Source organism: Phyllobates terribilis, unplaced genomic scaffold (assembly GCF_046119375.1).
Source record: "Phyllobates terribilis strain yellow unplaced genomic scaffold, ASM4611937v1 Scaffold_9__5_contigs__length_417890890, whole genome shotgun sequence".
NCBI classification, from domain to species: Eukaryota; Metazoa; Chordata; class Amphibia; order Anura; family Dendrobatidae; genus Phyllobates; species Phyllobates terribilis.
In genome coordinates, this window is record NW_027362769.1 from 372,341,285 (window position 1) to 372,359,216 (window position 17,932).

At 44.3% G+C, this 17,932-nt stretch overlaps 1 protein-coding gene across 11 annotated transcripts in view; it reads right to left on the reverse strand.

The window, feature by feature from the left end:
• The window catches only part of TNRC6A (trinucleotide repeat containing adaptor 6A), a 78,624-nt gene continuing 60,692 nt past the window's right edge, over window positions 1–17,932 (reverse strand). For 9 of the 11 annotated variants that reach the window (XM_073648317.1, XM_073648314.1, XM_073648316.1 and 6 more), the window contains 19 exons: window positions 11,946–14,495; window positions 11,546–11,713; window positions 11,230–11,393; window positions 10,799–10,879; window positions 10,664–10,715; window positions 10,240–10,373; window positions 9,593–9,739; window positions 9,200–9,328; window positions 8,957–9,094; window positions 8,589–8,666; window positions 8,200–8,404; window positions 7,987–8,112; window positions 7,751–7,909; window positions 7,475–7,615; window positions 7,285–7,392; window positions 6,970–7,191; window positions 5,868–5,938; window positions 4,811–4,950; window positions 1–4,711 (listed from right to left, as the gene is read on the reverse strand). In XM_073648317.1, coding sequence (XP_073504418.1) covers window positions 4,351–4,711; window positions 4,811–4,950; window positions 5,868–5,938; window positions 6,970–7,191; window positions 7,285–7,392; window positions 7,475–7,615; window positions 7,751–7,909; window positions 7,987–8,112; window positions 8,200–8,404; window positions 8,589–8,666; window positions 8,957–9,094; window positions 9,200–9,328; window positions 9,593–9,739; window positions 10,240–10,373; window positions 10,664–10,715; window positions 10,799–10,879; window positions 11,230–11,393; window positions 11,546–11,713; window positions 11,946–14,495 — 5,174 coding nt within the window. In that variant the 3' untranslated portion in view covers window positions 1–4,350. The remainder of the gene's footprint in view (window positions 4,712–4,810; window positions 4,951–5,867; window positions 5,939–6,969; window positions 7,192–7,284; window positions 7,393–7,474; window positions 7,616–7,750; window positions 7,910–7,986; window positions 8,113–8,199; window positions 8,405–8,588; window positions 8,667–8,956; window positions 9,095–9,199; window positions 9,329–9,592; window positions 9,740–10,239; window positions 10,374–10,663; window positions 10,716–10,798; window positions 10,880–11,229; window positions 11,394–11,545; window positions 11,714–11,945; window positions 14,496–17,932) is intronic. The other 2 variants (XM_073648310.1, XM_073648319.1) reach the window with 2 other exon arrangements.

The window sequence follows — 17,932 nt, forward strand, 5'->3', positions numbered from 1 at the left end:
GGTTTTTTTTTTTCTTCCTTTTTAATTTTTTTTTTTTTTTTTTTGCAAATAGTTTGGAAGTTAAGCTGCGCCAGTCCTGTGGCTAGAAACCTGGAATTGGTCGGAATATTAATGCACCGTGTGTTAGATTTGTTTTCTTTTATTTAAAAAAAAAAAAAAAAAAAGAAAATTATATAAAAACTGGCTTTGGTTGTCCCAAAATATTCTCTTTAGTGCCCACAGTAGCTGGATAAGTATTAGGGCCGGGGCTACGAGGCAAATTAAGTCACAGACAAGAAAACTATTTTAAAGCTGCAAAAAAAATTTAAATAAAAATAAAAAACTAAAATAAACTGCAGACCGGATGCAGTAACACACGACAACCTGCAGTCTAGGATGGCAGAGTTGCGTGTGACTTAAGACTTACAACCAAAAACCCATCAGGTTTGGATTCTCTACGACTGTTGAGGATGGTCGCAGCGCAATCACGAGATGAAAAATGTGACGCCGAGATTTTCAGGTCATGGAAGCCCTAATCTTATAAATACACGCTGTTATTGGAGCTCAGACTAGTGGTTTGTATTCCTGGTAGATGCCTGGGATGAGGTGTAATATATATTACACGTGGTGTGGGTATACAAATGTATGTTTGCATACGTACGACTGTGCACAAGTAGGAATGTGTGCGCATATGTACGAATAGGTGTGTGCGCGCATGTATGTAGAAATGTGTGCGTATGTACGAACGTGTGCGCGCGCATATATATGTAGGAATGTGTGTGTATGTACGAACGTGTGTGCACGCATGTATGTAGAAATGTGTGTATGTACGAACGTGTGTGCGCGCATGTATGTAGGAATGTGTGTGTATGTACGAACGTGTGTGCACGCATGTATGTATGTAGGAATGTGTGTGTATGTACGAACGTGTGTGCGCGCATGTATGTAGGAATGTGTGTGTATGTACGAACGTGTGTGCACGCATGTATGTAGAAATGTGTGCGTATGTACGAACGTGTGCGCGCGCATATATATGTAGGAATGTGTGTGTATGTACAAACGTGTGTGCACGCATGTATGTAGAAATGTGTGTGCGCGCATGTATGTAGAAATGTGTGTGCGTATGTACGAACGTGTGTGCACGCATGTATGTATGTAGAAATGTGTGCGTATGTACGAACGTGTGCGCGCGCATATATATGTAGGAATGTGTGTGTGTATGTACGAACGTGTGTGCACGCATGTATGTATGTAGAAATGTGTGCATATGTACGAACGTGTGCGCGCGCATATATATGTAGGAATGTGTGTGTATGTACGAACGTGTGTGCACGCATGTATGTAGAAATGTGTGCGTATGTACGAACGTGTGTGCGCGCGCATGTATGTAGGAATGTGTGTGTATGTACGAACGTGTGTGCACGCATGTATGTAGAAATGTGTGCGTATGTACGAACGTGTGCGCGCGCATATATATGTAGGAATGTGTGTGTATGTACGAACGTGTGTGCACGCATGTATGTAGAAATGTGTGTGCGCGCATGTATGTAGAAATGTGTGTGTATGTACGAACGTGTGTGCACGCATGTATGTAGAAATGTGTGTGTATGTACGAACGTGTGTGCACGCATGTATGTAGAAATGTGTGTGTATGTAAAAACGTGTGTGCGCGCTCACATACATGTACGAACGTGTGTGTTCGCACGTATATATACAAATGTGAGTGCTAGTATATGTAGGAATGTGTGTGTTATGTACGAACGTGTGTGCACGGGCGTATACGTACGAACATGTGTGCGCGTGCTCAGATATACATGCGAATGTGTGTGTGTGCACATATATGTACTAATGTGTGCTTTTGTATGAATGTGTGTGAATGTAATATATTTTACGCACAGGAGGCCGCTATTTTCTGGACTGATGTGCATTAAAGGGGATGTAAGAGATTAGAAAGTCATAACTACTTCCTGAGACAGTGCCGCCTCTTGGTCAGAGACTGGATGCGGTACTGCAGTTCAGCTCCATATATACCAGCCAAGACCTATGGAACAAGAGAGTGCTGCTGCCTTTCTAACCTCCTTGCAGCCCCTTTTAAAAAGGTTCGTAGCGAACCAAAATCACAGTGATCATCATCATCCTAAGGAGCTGCTGCCTCTCCTCCTACAGTAACACTTGGGTGCATAAGGTATTTGGCGATGGTCAGGACAGTGACCGTCCTGCCACTAGGGGGGGTTGCAGAAGATCTGACTTCCATCACTAATATGAGAAGCGCAGCTTGTCGTTTGCTTTGGACCCAGCAATCCAGTAATGTCGCTCTCCCGGGCCCCATGGGACAGGGGGACACAGAGGAGGGCAAGTAAAAATAAAATAAAAACTAGGGAGAAGAGGCGAGAGTAACTGCTGGTAACCCCTGTCCCCCACTATAATGTGCGGTGAAGGGTCAAAGGTCAGAATTTACACTTCAGTATTATATATATATATTTTTTTTTTTTTTACCCTTGTTCAGTTTCTTATTTTTTTTTCTATAAGTCTTTGACCAAACAAGCAGAACACCATTTATGGCAACAACATATTATGTAACTTGTTCCTTTTTGCAATTTTAAGTATTCGCAATCATTTACGTCTAAAACAAAACAAAAAAAAAAAAAAAAACACATTTCTTCCAATTTTTTTCAGTTTGTACAACACACGAGAAAATTAAAAATCAGCCCAGTACTTGGTTACAATGTGCATAAATGTGCATAGTTACTAAATAATCTGCTTAAAAAATAAAAACACATAGCAAAACATTAATAAAACACTGTCACGAGCGAAGACACTGAGCCACTTAATTAAAAAAAATAAAATAAAAATTGATCGTTATCAGCTAAATCTCCAGACTACTCACTAAAAAAAAAGACACCGCATCAAAGCAAAAAAATAAAAAAAATAAAACCTATCTTGGCTTTTAAAAGCTGGAAAGAGCTGGGGTGAAGGGATTGATTTTTTTTTTTGGCAGAGAGGAAAAGTCTTTGAGAAATTAGCACGGTTAGTGCTTAAAAAAACACACACAAAAATTGCATTCTTCTAGTGATTTTCTTCCGTTATATTGGGGGGGGGGGGAAATTAACTCTTTTGCCCATCTTATTCCTGAGAGCCGCAATGTTTTTTTTTTTTTTTTTTTTTTTCACCCCCATTTTGGATTATTTAAGAATTAAAAAAAAAAAATAAAATAAAAAGTAATCAAAAAAATAAATCACACAAAACACAATTGGACTCCCAGAGATAAAACCGTCTTCAGCATATTTTTGTATATTTTTTTTTTCTTTAATCTGATGGAAGAGTAAACATTACAAAAAAAAAAAAAAAAAAAAAAAAAAAACACCCTCGTCCCTCCAAAAAAAAGAAAAAATAATGACCAAAAAAAAAAAAAAATGTAAACAAGAGGTTCCCGGTAAGGCACCTCTAAAACAAAATGCAAAGCCTTTGAAAGTGCTGCCCCCTACTGGCACCCGTAGGGTATATGTCACAGCTGTGGCCACTATTTTATTTTTTTATTTTTTTTTTTTGCATTTTATTTTTATTTAGTTTTTTTTTTACATTTTTTTAATGTTATATATATATATTTTTTTTTTATTAAAATCGTAGAGCTAAATTTATTTAGGTCATGAAAACCTGGTGCAATACTTTTCAATTTATTTCTTTTTTTCCTTTTATTTTTTTTTTCTTAAAAACTACTAAATGATAACCGTCAGTTATTTTAATCCCCTTCGGCCCCCCCCTTGGAGGCGCCAGTTTTGGCGCATTGCTCGGCAATGGGGACCCCCCTTGCTGGACGCCGCTCGGGAAGCCGGAGGGCGGTTAGAACGTAATACCACAATTAGGTAGGTATATAATCAAGGCATCTTAGAAATAACGAGCATTATATCACGTAGGTGTCGTCGTAAAGTACACGCTAGAGTAAACAGTTACACTTGAGCCGTTTCTGAAAGTTTTACAAAACAAAAAAGAACAAAAATGTCACGCACCGTTCAGTGCAACAAGGTCCCGAGCTCGGACGTACAAACCGGGGCCGGACATGAAATAAAAACCTACAGGGGAAAAAAAAAAAGTGGAAATGGAAAGCGACAAAACAGCTCATTAGACGCGGCTCTGGTATCGATAGCGCTAATGTGGAAGTGTAAATATAGATTATTTTTTTTCTCTCTATTTCACATTATAATATTGGCCTGCATGATTCAAGTATTTCGCACTGATATGTTTGTGGGCTAAAATAAAAAGTGGGAAGTGTGCAGAAGGGCGATCCGCAGTGCAGAGGGTTCACACGTAGAGAGTCCCGCCAGGGGCCGATCAGTAACAATCATCTGAGGTCATGGGTGACGACGTAGGCGGCTACATGGGCTCTCCGTTTAAGTGATCGACGGGTAGGAAAGCGCTGACGGGCGACGGACTGCTCAGACCCCTGCTTTCGCTGCTTGCGTTACCCCATAAGCTTGTGGAATAGTTTGGGGTGCCCCATAGAGAAGTGCCGTGGAGATCTCCAGAGCTGGAGGCACCCGGGCTGTTCCAGTGATTGATATCTCCACGGCTCGAGATGCTGTGGGGGCTATCCAGAGATCCCAGCCGGGAATGGCCGGAGCCCAGGGACTGCCAGCCCGGGGAAGGGGTCATTGACTGGCCTTGTGCAAAGAATCGACTTATCTCCTCTTCACTAGCAAACTCGGCAAGGATAGTAGTGTTCCCTAAAACACACCTGTAAGACGTGAAAGGGAAGAAAAAGGAGATTAATAAATCCGTGCACAAATCTCCTCTTCTCATCATATAATAACCCATGATCTCGGCCACTACTTACATGTGCAGAGACTTTTGTGCCTTCACTACCTCTTCCTTGGAGCTGTAACGGACCAGCGCGGTGCCATGGGGCAGGTTCAGGTGGAATGTAATCAGAGGCCCGTGCTGCATGCACAGGGTGCGCAGGGTGGAGCCGTCAATCTGCCGAAAGCAGGAAGCAGTCAGGATAAGGCCTCGTTCACACCGCAGTTTTTCTAGTATGAGTGCCATTTGTGTTTGATAGACTGAGTCTGTTCAGATGTCCAATATTTTTGCTCAGACCGTGCAAAATCACAGAGACATGACCGATATTGATCAGATTGTCGGATGTAAACTGGCAATGCAAGACTATGGATCCATGGGAAGGAAAAAACACAACTTTGAAACCGTTTAGGTGTTATCCATTTTTCACAGACTCATAGGAGACATTAAAGAAACTTTATTGGACAAAGCTTTTCAGGCACGTGAAAAAAAAGGAGAAAAAAAAGACACCTTACGTCTGCATGAAGGAAAATCACCAAAGTTTGAGTTTCATCAGAGTTTCGTCAGCTTTTACAGTAAGGGCTCATTCAGACGTCTGTAATAATCGGTCTGATCACGGATCGCAACGCTGACTGACATCGCGCCTCTCGATCCGAGCGTGACAGTCTCATAGCAATATATGAAGCAGTCACGCTCGGGTTGGGAGACAAGTGGCCAGTCTGCTGCACTGTGAGCCGAGACCAGACGGATGATCACAGAAGTCTGAAAGAGCTTCAAGAGTCAATCTTTCTTGTATGCAAAAAAAAGTAATAAAAAAATGGTTTCTCAAGCTTCTCCTAACAAACATTCAATGAAAATCGGACAGTACACACAAGGCATCTGAGCGCCATGACCCATAGACTTGCATTGTCGAATTTAATCAAAATAAAACAGGTCTCCGTGATTCGGTGCGCTCCGCATAAATACACGTGAATGTCCCCATAGACTACATAGGTGGAAAACGCAGAGAACTCGTACGAGAAAAAAGGACGCCTGAATGAGCCCTAAATCCACTACTAATAAATGCAGATAAAGCAGGAGGAGACGTCATTACTCACTTGAGGTGTTAGGTTTTTCAGAACTAGCCAATTCGTTATTCTCCCTGAGCTATTATCACTCCAAGCGGAACCTAAAAAAAACCACAGAAATAAAAGATTAAAAAAATAAAAATGGCACAACTGTTTTTGAGTCCAATCATTATCCCACACCAAGGGCCGGGTGGTTCGGTGCCGACTGGAGACATTTGCTTGTCCTGGTCTATACACTGGCTTACTCTCTGAACCCATAAGCCACCCATGCAACGAGACCTAAGGGTGCTGATGTGTTGGCTATAGCACCCAGTGGCCCAGTAATAACTCATCACCCAGTGGCAGGTCCTAAAAGGATTCCTGAAGTGTTTTATATCAGTGAATTGAAGATCGTGAATTCAACTCACCCAGCAATGAATGAAAGTTAAAAAAAGGTTCTGCAAGAAAAATAAGATTCCAAATAAAGAAACAAAGTCCCTTAGTATTAAAATAAAATTATATGTATATAACTGGTAACAAAAAACACAAAAGAAATCTGATATAATTTTATACATGTTCTTTAAAAAAAAAAAATAAAATTAACTCAATCTTCAGAAAACAGGAGAAAAAAAAATTATAGGGTTCGTGGAACATGGAAATGCATAAATGGGATATCAAAACAAGTACTGATGGCCTATCCTATAGGATAATCCATCAATATCAGATTGGTGGAGGGTCCAGCACTGACATCAGTTCACCCCACCTTCCATTCAAAGTGTTTACAAGAGCAAATAAAATCTGATCAATGCCGATACTGGACTCCCACCAATGTGATATTGATGACCTATCCCATGTATAGATGCCTGGACATCCCCCTATAAGCCCTTAACGCAATAATGCCGGCCGGGGGGAAGAGCGGCCGCTCAATCAACGACTGGAGGTGAAGTACAGCAGTGCTGATAAGTGAAGTGCCTGCCCCAATGAACTTGAGAATAAAATTTCTCAGAAATGCCCTGACCAAATTCTGCTAGCTAGGTATGAATGTAATCAGCATTAAAGGGGCTTTATATTCATACATTTAGTTGGTCACATATCCTGCAGACAGATCCTCCCTTAACTCTAAAGTCATCATACCATAGGGAAGTTGATTTACCTGGCGTGTATCTGGACTCAGAAGATCCCCAGCCAGTACCCAGGCGCAGGGAGCCGTTATCCCAGGCAGATAATGGCGGCTTCTGACCAGTGAGCCCCGGGGGAGGCCTGGACGGAGCACTGATGCTTTTTGATGGCAGAGGAACTTTCCACAGCTCATGGGCCAGCGAGGTGTTACCGACGGGACCAGGGGACCAAGTTGGTTTGGGATCACTATTTCTAACTGTGAGCAAGAAAGAGAAAGGTCGAGTTTGTTCAGCAATTCCTTGACTTTTAGAAGAGTTCGCTCAGATGTCCGATTTCTCCATACTTGTACCTGAAGTGCTTTGTGCGGTACTGCTGTGGGAGACATTGTAGTTGGAGGCACGAATGGATGACCAGGCACTATTTGAAGGCAGCGTGGTGTTCAAAGATGAGGATGACCCTATAAAAGTCCAGAACGATACTCAAATCAGCCAAGGTTTAGTGACAAGACACTACATGAGAAAGCCGGAGGGGGCACCTACCACTGTTTCTGTCCCTGAGGTGGTCAACACCCCGCACAGTACTAATCGACAGGTTATTGATGACACTGCCAGGAGTGACGTAGGGATCAGTTTCGGGGTCAATGTTTGGATATCCCTTCCATGGCTCACCAGGACGAAATTCTGAAATGAAAACACCAGGAATCTTATTTACCCGTTTATCAACACATTACATAGTAAATCAAATAGCCCCAAAGTCAAAGACAAATATCTTATCCTAATTATGGCTAATAATTTATTCGGGACACGATTACTCACCTGGCGGCCAATTGACACTGCTGGAGCCATTTGGCGATTTGGCACTGGGCCAGCCGTCCCCTATAGATCCTGGAGGGCTGGATGGAGAGTTACTGCTGTTCATGAAGTCATAAGAACTAAATGGAGAATCGTCAAGCCTAAAACCACTTGAAATAGCACCTGTAAGGAAACGAAGATATCTTTAGTATCCAAAATTGAGCAGAATATGACAAAGAATGATTCATACTATTCATTACCATGTTTACCAGAGTTCTGGTCCAGTGAGTTATTAGGAGACATGCTGTCCACTGTAGTCCACTTTCTCAGCCGGGACTGCGGTTCCTTAACTCCACCAAATTCCATATTTACATTCGAGTTCAAGCCTGGAGACAATACGGCAAGTACAACAAATCACAAATAAAAGGGGTAAACCACCTAAGGAGGGCGGCAGAGAAGAAGCAATAACTCACCTAATGAGAAGCCATTGAAAGCACCGATGGGGGAAGGAACTTTTGGAAGTTCTAGGGACGGGTGGGGGAGAACGTTGTCTAGGTAGGACTTGGGGGGCTGGTGAAGCATTCGCTCCTGTGATGGAGGCATAGCTTGCTTCATCAGGAGGTTGGGATCGAGCTGGCGGGATGGCGGCGGCTGCTGCTGCATTCCCAGGGAGCGAGCCTAAAAAATGAGAAGACGTCAATAAATTCCCACATTCATCAAGTGCAAAGTGAATACTAATGTAGTATCACATGCCATCCAGTCTAACTGCAGGCGAGCGCTTTACACTATGCGTTTTAGATGGGGGGGGGGGGGGGGGGGGGGATCCATATTTATTGCAAAAAAAAAAAAAAAAGATACAGACCTGTTCCTGCGGGGGGCGTCCTACTGGGGGCATTCCTCCCCTCTGGTTCTGCACTTTCTGTTGCTGAGCCAATAAACGCTGTTAAAAAGATAAAAACAAAATGAGATTTAAGGATTGGCAATAATTATTGGGATTAGTGGCTCAATGAATGAATCATCTACACAAAAAAAAAAAAAAAAAAAAAAAAAAAAAGAGCCTGAAAATGGACGACTGTCACCTATGGTCTTAGATTATGCTTTATTCAAGCCAAAATGCACACCCATGGCCACTTCACCATTAAAGATGGGACAAAAAATGGAGGAGAGATCAAATTTAAGACATTTACTCAAATAAAGTGTGAAGTGTTTCAGTTTTCCTACGTCACTTACTTGTAGCTGGGAGATCTGAGAAAGCTGAGAAAGTTGAGTAAGTTGTGAAAGTTGGTTCAACATGGCTACTTGTTGGGGACCAAACAGCGGATTCAGGCCCGAATTATTAGGTGGATACTTCAGTAAGGAAGGAGGAACCTGTTACAAGAAAAAAATACATCATATATGCAATAGAAAATACAAAAGAACCATAAAAAGATAAAAAACAAACAGCCATAGAGGTCCTGCTGCTCTCGGACGTACCTGAGGGGGCATAATATTAGGAGGCACTTGCGCACGGAGATTAGGCTGAGAGGCGTTCATTGGTTGAGGTGGTTGCGGGCCCCGAGCTTGTGCCGCATTGCCAACACCAAACATATTGGGATTGCCATTCTGTAAAAAAGCGAGACAAAAGAGGAAAATAAAAACAATGCAAATAACAGCATAAAATATATGATCAAGTTAAAAAAACAAAAAACAAAGTGAAAACCATTGAGAAATTCTGCAAGTAAATGAGAGATTAGACCGGCACAATAAATCTGAAGTCTATGCAGTGCTTTTCCGTTCCGGATAATAGAGGACCGTCAAAACGTTAAATATAATTCTATTTTGTGAAGGTTTGGTGCTAGGACGTATCTGGTACCCTGGCGGACTCACCTGTTTAACAGGACCACCATTTGGCATGGTCAGCCCTGGGAAAGAGCCGAGGGACTGAGCGGGTAGTGCACTATTTAGAGAGGGAAGCTTCATGTTCTGATTGGCAATAAACGGCAGATTTTGGGTTTCTTCTGCTACAATGCCATCCTGATGTGGGGGGAGCAATACAGAATTGGTGTGCGGATCAGGAGAGAAGGATGCAGAAGTGAGGTGATGTCAGGATCCCGATGCAAAAGCAGAAGGAAGCAGAAAGACGGCAAAGAGGCAGAAAATAATGGCGTTAGTGAAGTTGCAAAGCAAGTAACTAAAATAAGTAGGGGGGATTTTTATTATTTTTTATGAACGTCTCATTAATCTAAAATGCAGTGAGAAGTGGGGAGGAGGGCATTGCATTGGATAAAATACCTAAAGGAAACAAAAGGAGACGCAGGACTATACTACACGTATAGAAGGGGCTTCTGTACTCCATTGTATGGCTAGAAGCTGACGGCCAGGAATTGGCAATTACATGAAAATTTTTAGAAGCATAAGATACCCTTGGACCGCAACGCCATCTACTTATTCATATAGTTTATAACAGTGGCCTGCGGGCATCTATAGACATGCAACATGTGGAAGGATAACGTCATTGTCTAATAAGCACCGACCTTATCAAAGTAAGGATTGTGATCCATGGAAGACTCTTTGGAAAGGTGCCGAGGTCCCGGGCCTTTTCCAATTACCCGGTTGTAATCCCCAAGAAGCCCAGATTTATCCAGATCCATTCGTTTGTCTGAGAACCCTGAGGACTCAAATGTGCAAAGGTTACTTTACAGAAAACAGGTAACTGAAGCAAAAGGTATAATCTACCAAAATCCAGAGGATCAAGGTGCAAATCAGCCTTTGCAGTTATGAATCTGCTAATTAACGGGTTTGGCTGACTAATTTTAAAAGGAGGCTCATGAATGGCAACGTGATGATTGACAGTTCGGACCAGCGTCGTGGTCGCACCTCTGACCCCAACTGTCCGGGGAGAAAGGATCGTATCCGACAGTCAAAGAAAAAGTGTTAAAATTCTTCCGCTTCACTCACCTCCGGACATATCCATTTTATTGCTCTGTGAAGTATCATCTGTGGACTCTCTCTGCAAGAAAATGAGTACAAGAGTTATATATCGTTTGCAAGGTATTAAATGTAGAACCTGTGAGGTATAAGCTACAAACTTACTGAAAATCCCATATTATTGAACTGCTTGACAAACGGGTGCATCCAGCTGTCATCCTGTTTATTCCCGTTTTTCATGTTTCCCTGGAGAAAATATAATTATTATTTTTTTTTTTTGGTATAAAAACAGATAGAGCCACAGTTCTCGGTTTATCACACGATGTGCAATAACGGCCATACACGGACCCCATTAACTATAATGGGGGCCAGGCCTGGTTTCCATCGCGGGGCCAGGCCTGGTTTCCATCGCGGGGCCAGGCCTGGTTTCCATCGCGGGGCCAGGCCTGGTTTCCATCGCGGGGCCAGACCGATAGTGCAGTGAGCTACAACACTGACTTTTCTCAAAATCTGGGATGACTCCCCACGCCTATAAGATAGAGGGGAAGTCTAAATGAGTACAGAATTTCCGACCAAAACTAAAGCTCTGGGCGAACCTTTGAAGGCATTTTCTTTGGATATGACGACCAGTTGTTTTCCTGCGAGGAATTACTGTTCCACATTCCTATTTCTACATCGTCTTCATCCCATCCGCTCACACGGCCCACGGCCCCAGACATTTCATCTCCACACCAGCCACCGTCTTGCATAGATTTAGGACCTACGATTAATTCATTTTAAAAAAAATTGTGATTTAGAAGTAGCAAAAAAATTAGCAAGTGGATTAGTCAAAAATCTGCCAAAACCGACACGTGAAGAACAACAAAGCAATGGTGGGCTTAGGGTGTTATGTCTGTGACGCTGCATACATACCGGGTTTGCCGGGAACCTGTTGCCCAATGGGAATATTGCTCCAACTAGATGACGTCCCTTCTGGATTTTGTTCCCCCCAGCTGCTGATAGTTTCCATGGGTTTACCCCATGCCGCTGTACCATTGTCCACATTTGGAGTGGTCGTCTCGGGCCAAGTACCTCCCCAACCTAAAATAAAGCAAAAAATAATGAGATAGAAAGTAGAAGCTTTAACGCACGTCCACCGCCGCGGGGAAAGAGAAGACGACTGAACAAACGTGGCTCTGCGCTCAAGTTCAGAACATTTCAGGACACGTTTGCTCAGTGATTTTCAGGACTACCACAAACTATATTCTCGGTGACAGCAGTGGTAACCGAATCTATCAAACATGGGACACCTTTACGTAATGCCAGTACTTACCAGAGCCGCTACTGCTCTCGTTGTTTGGCATGGCACGTGTGGGCGGATGATGCGTCGGGGTGGGATTCTGTGCCCCCGTGGTGCCTGTATTCGATGTGTTTTTATCCCACATGTTCACATTCTTGTGTTTGTACTGTCGGGGATCTCCCCAGGCCGCGGTCCCATCGTCGATTTCCATTTTGCGTCGAATGGACTCTGGAGAAGGCTCTCCCCAACCAGTGGGCTCTTCCTCTTTAGCCAGAGTGGGCAATGGTCCGCCACCTAACCAGCCTGATGGTTTATTGTTGGCCGGTTGCCCGCCCCATGACCCGCTTCCTTCTGCCTTCTTTCCCCATTCTGAGGCGTCGTTGGGTTGCAGGCGATTGCTCTCAGTTTGGGTTGGGCCACATTTGGAAGCATCTCCTCCTCCTTTCACCATTTCGGCCCATCCTTGGCTCCCACTTGCTTTAGATCCTTCAACCCAACCGGAACAGTTATTGGTACTAATGCTACCCCAGGAGTTGGATCTCGTATCCCCACCCCAACCGGAGCCAGATTTGTCGCTGTCACCGCTAGAACTAGACTTCGTAGACTTATTTGCGCCCCAATGGTTATTTTTGGAATTCTCTCCCCAACCATCGGTCTGCCCGCCACAACCTTGTTTGACCTTTTGTGCATCGTTCCAAGTGGATTTGTCCTCTTTACCGTTCCCCCATGATTGATTGCTCTTGACCGTTCCAGTAGTAGCAGCAAATTGATCCCAATTCCCTTGGCTTGCTGAGCCTTTGGCATCACCCCACCCTGTAGCAGGCTTTGGATCTCCCCACCTAGATACTGATGAGGTATCATTGCTATTAGGGTTGGGTTTCTCCACCCATCCCCCTGAGTTAGAAGTCTTTGACACAGAGGTCCCCCACGCTTCTGTCCCATTGTCAGCCTTTCTGTCGCCTTGAGGCGAAGCAGCTTCGATCTTCCAGGCAGTGTTCTGTCTAATAGGAGTCTGTCCCCAGCCAGTGTTGCACAAGACCCGGGGGTCCAGGTCGCCTCTATTCACAATACTTTGGAGTAATGTTTGTTGGTCCACTTTCCTTCTATCTACAGGCTGAAGCCCGTCGACCTGCTCGCTCTGGCATCCAGTGCTGTCTACGCTACCCTCGCTTTCCCCAGTCCCCGAACTTTTGGCCCATACAATACTTATCTCATTGCCCCTAGATCTCGTTGGATTATTTTGCCCCTTGTTTTCCTCCTCGACAGATTTCCAGGTGATTGATCCTTTCCTGCCGTTTTCTGAGTTTTCCCCCTCGTTGGAATGCTGATTATTAGGTTTGTTCCAATCTCCGTTTGCAATGTTAGTGCCAGTGTTTTGTGCTGGGTTACCCCATCCTCGGTGATTTCCACCATTAGTCTCTACGTTTTCGCTTCCCCAATGCATATTTTGGGAGTTTACAGTCCCCGACTCCCATAATCCTCCGTTATTCCCGTTGATTTTATAGTTTGGGCCGTTCATACCCGCCGGCTGCATTATTGTCGCATTCACAGTGTCGCCATTAGCTTGCCCTTTAGGGACTGAACTTTTGTCTCCGGAGTAATTGGAGCCGGAGGCGCCCCATGTAGTACCGTAGGGGGCGCCGTTTGTTTCCTCGCCGTTGCTGAGGTGAGGAATGGAAGTGCCGTTTGTAACTGAAGGGGTGTGAAGCGGAGAATGATTCATGGTGCCCGCGCTCCATGCCCCGTGCCCTGTAGATTGAGACAGTTCGTGGGTCTGCATTAAACCAGCAGAGTTTGGTAAACTAGAGGTCATAAAGTTAGTAGTGTTATTTGGTCCAGTCATTTCAGTGTTAAGGTTTTGAGGTTGTCCGCTATACGAAGCCTTCCGCGTACCATTGAATTCGCAATCGCCGCCGTTCTCCTGAATGTTACAGCCCCAGGAGCCTGGGGTAGAGCTCCCCACTTTTGGGTTAATACTCCGATTGTTAGACACCTGACCTATAGTACTACTTGGAACATTTGTGCCGGGATTATTAGACCCTTTGTGGGTGGTATGCCCATTGCTGTCAGAAACCGGCCAGGCACCGTGGTTGCCATTCATGCTCAAAGTGCTTGGATTCACAACTCCGTTCATCGAACCGCTGACGGCGCCCCAAGCGTTCATCCTGTTGTGCCTACTGTCTGATTTGCTATCGGCGCCATCTTGGCATGTGCTTATCATGGGTCCGTGAGTGACACCCCAAGGCCCATTAATACTTCCATTGCCTGCATTATTGCTGTTGCTGCCGACCAAAAGCTTGCTCTGAGAACTGTGCCCAATGCCATTCCTTATGGTATCCATCTCCCCTACGGCGTCTCCGAATGGCGCAATGTGGCTTTTCTCCGCTCCAGAGTTTGTGGTGGAATCAATATCCATACATTCTGGCTCTACGTCCGGGCCGCTTTCTGTGATAGATGGCCACGCTTCTTTGTCCGTGCCGTCTACAATAACCTTATCCCAATTTGAGCCAGAATCACCGTTGGAAGAGACTGATCCCCAGTGGGAACTTTCATAGTGAGATCCTAGACTCCCGTGATTGATATCTGGGGAAACAGAAGCACAAAAGCATGGACATCAGTACAGTCATCGGTGGTCCGGCGTCTACATACATGTCACCCAATATTCCCAGTCTGCGATGCATTAAAGACGACCCACGACCACTGCAAAAACCAAACACGTCATTTACAAAGTAGAAAAGCAAAGCGTTCTAGAAATGCTACACGGGCAAAGCGTATGCGATGGCCGTTCTGCTTCATACATAGAAAAAAAAAAAAAGAAGGGGGGTAAATTATCTAGGGCGCAATTTTTGGAAGTCTCTGTAGTGGTAATTGAATTAAAAAAAAAAAAATAATAAAAATCTAAGATTTGGGGTGAAAAAAAAATAAATAAAAGGCCAGTTGACATGCAGCAGAAAAATCTACTGCAAAAAAAGTAAATAAAAAAATATAATTAAATATATTAAAGTATTCACACCCCGTCAGCTTTTCCACACTACACCCAATAACTTAAATGTATTTTATATGATTTACACAAAGCAGCAAGTATGTGTGAAGTGTAAAGGAAATGATTCAAGGTTTTATAATTACTTTAAAAATATGAATCTAATAACTGTGACGCGCATTTGTATTCAGCCCCCTGTAGTCGGATACCCCTAAATAAAATCTGGAGTGACCAATTGTCTCCAGAAGTCACATAATTAGTATATTGCGTCCACCAGGGTGTAACTTGTTCTCAGTATAACTACAGCTGTTCTGTGAAAGCCTTAGGGTTAGAGTTTTGTGTGAGAACATTAGGGATCAAATAGCATCATGAAAACTAAGGAACACACCAGACAGGTCAAGGATAAAGTTGTGGAGAAAAGTCAAGCCGGGTTAGGTTATAAAAAATAGCTCAAGCTGTGAACATCTTGTGGAGCACTGTTCAATATATCATCCAAAAATGGAAAAAAGTATGGCACAACTGCAAATCGACCAAGACATGGCCGCCCACCTAAACAGACAGCCCAAGCAAGGAAAGCACTAATTAGAGAAACAGCCAAGAGGCCCATGATCACTGGAGAAGCTGCAGAGATTCACAGCTCAGGTGGGAGAATCTGTCCACAGGACAACTATTAGCTGTATACTCCACAAATCAGGTCTTTAAGGAAGAGGAAGCAATTTTTGAAAGCCATAAGTCCCTATCAGTTTGTAAAAAGCCATGTAGAGGACACAGCGAGCATAATGAAGAAGGTTCTCTGGTTAGAGGAGACCAAACTAGAACTAAATGCAAAATGCTATGTGTTGCAAAAAACTAACACTGCACATCATCTTGAAAAATCCATCCCCACCGTCATACATGGTGGTGGCAGCATTCTGCTGTGAGGAGGCTTTTCTTAAGCAGGGACAGGGAAACTGTTCAGAGTTAATGGATGGAGCTATATAGAGGGCAATCCTGGAGGAAAACCTGCTAGAGGCTGAAAAAGACTTGAGACTGAGGGGCAGGTTCACCGTCCAGCAGTACAACAACCCCAAACATCCTGCCAGAACTACAATGGAGGGTTTAAATCAAAGCACATTCATGCGTGTGAACGGCCCCATCACAGTCCAGACGTAAATCAGTGAGAATCTGTGACAAGATGTGAAAATGGCCGTTCACAGAAGTCTCCATCCAATCTCACTGAGCGAGTGTGCAAATAAAAAAGGGGCAAAAATGTCTCCTCTAGACGTGCAAAACTGGTAGAGACAGACCCCAAAAGACTGGCAGCAGTAACTGCAGCGAAAGGTGGTCCTACAAAGTACTGACTCAGGGGGGGCTGAAAACAAATGCACATACAATGACATTTTTACAATATTTAGAAAACCCTGCATCATTTCCTTTACACTTCACAAATACTTTGTGTTGTCATCACATAAAATCCCAATAACAAAAAACATTTCGTTTTGGGTGTAACGTGAAAAAGAAAAATGTTGAGATGTTCACAGGGTATGAGTACTTTTTCACAGCACAAGGTAAACGGACAGGATAAACCCATATTCGAGAAGGAGAAAAAAAAACTAAAAACCATGCAGAGATGTGGAGGGAGGGATTTTACTTCCTATCTGTTCTCTTGAAATAAATAAAATAAAAAAGAACAAAAAAAGGAGGAGGCGGATGGGGGAAAGACTTCATTTCTCTGGAACAATCCCGAGAGTCTGAATGCGTACCTAAAAAAACATCCAAAAAGCTCCTAGCAACAGGTCCTAAACTGCAGCCGCCAGCTATTCATGTAACAAAACACAGATTCCAGCGGCACTAAATCATGGAGTAAAAATAACCCCATATTGTAAACAGCCGCGGTGACGCAGGGCCGAGGGGAAGGGACGACGGGGTGCAGGCGGGATCAGCCACCGCTCCGCTGCATCTGGGATCCTGCCAGTCTCTACAATAGGAGCCAACGCTATGTAGCTACCTTGTGCTCTACTGTTCCCAGTTATCAGCCACTTCACTTAGGGCAGGGTTATCCATGGCTTCCTAAATTTAAAAAGGGTCGTACAGGACTGTCCAATCTGTGGGGGTCCGACATGGCGCACTGCCACCAATCAGCTGTGTACAGATCCGTAACAGCACAGCGCCGTACACTGCGTAGTGGTCGTTCTCTGGTACTGCAGCTCCACTCCAACTGATGTGAAGAGGAGTCGAGCAGCAGCACACAAGAACGACCACTGCGCAGGTTACGGAGCAGTGCTGCTCCGGCTCTGAACGCTATGTATAGCCAACCGCCGCTGGTCACCGGTAGAGTTGGTGCGAATCGATTTAACAGACCAGATCCATCGACCATGCAAGAAATCTCTGGCCGTTCTTAAATAGCATCCGAGGCTCTTCCTGCGATTCGCTAGCCTGACATGATGCATCTGTGATGCCAGGCCAATTAATCAAAGCAAGAACCGTGGCTGCAGTCAGGCGAGAGTCGTCTCACGACCAGAGATCACCGGCATGGTCGCTGGACTTAGCCCTGTGTATCGATGCCGGTGTGAGCCCCACCGATCCGACATGGCTTACCTATCCCCTTATGGATAGGTCATGAATGTATCAGCTTTGGACAACCCCTTTAAATGTGCTGTAGTAGGCACTGATAGCCCCTATTGGTGGAAGTAAAAAACATCCTTTAATAGTGCTGGAGAGCAGCTTTTCTTAATTCTTAGGGCTCACACACACGTCTGGGAAAATTGGTCTGAGCACGGACCGGCCGCGGGTGTCCTGTCACACTCAGGTCGGGAGACCCAGGACTAGTCCGTGCTCGGACGTCTGCATGAGCCCTTTAAATTCCGTAATGAATAGCAAAAAAAATTCACTGTGCCGTGGATGAGAGGGGCCTCGTTCGCAGAAAAGGAGGGCGGTGGATCCTTTTTTCCAATTTCCTATAACTTTAACACAATCGAGCTCGGCTTGTCAACACCTTGTGTGTCTTTAGCTGCAGCTTCGGAAGCGACTGCCAAGATCAGACGGAGCAAGTGACCGACCA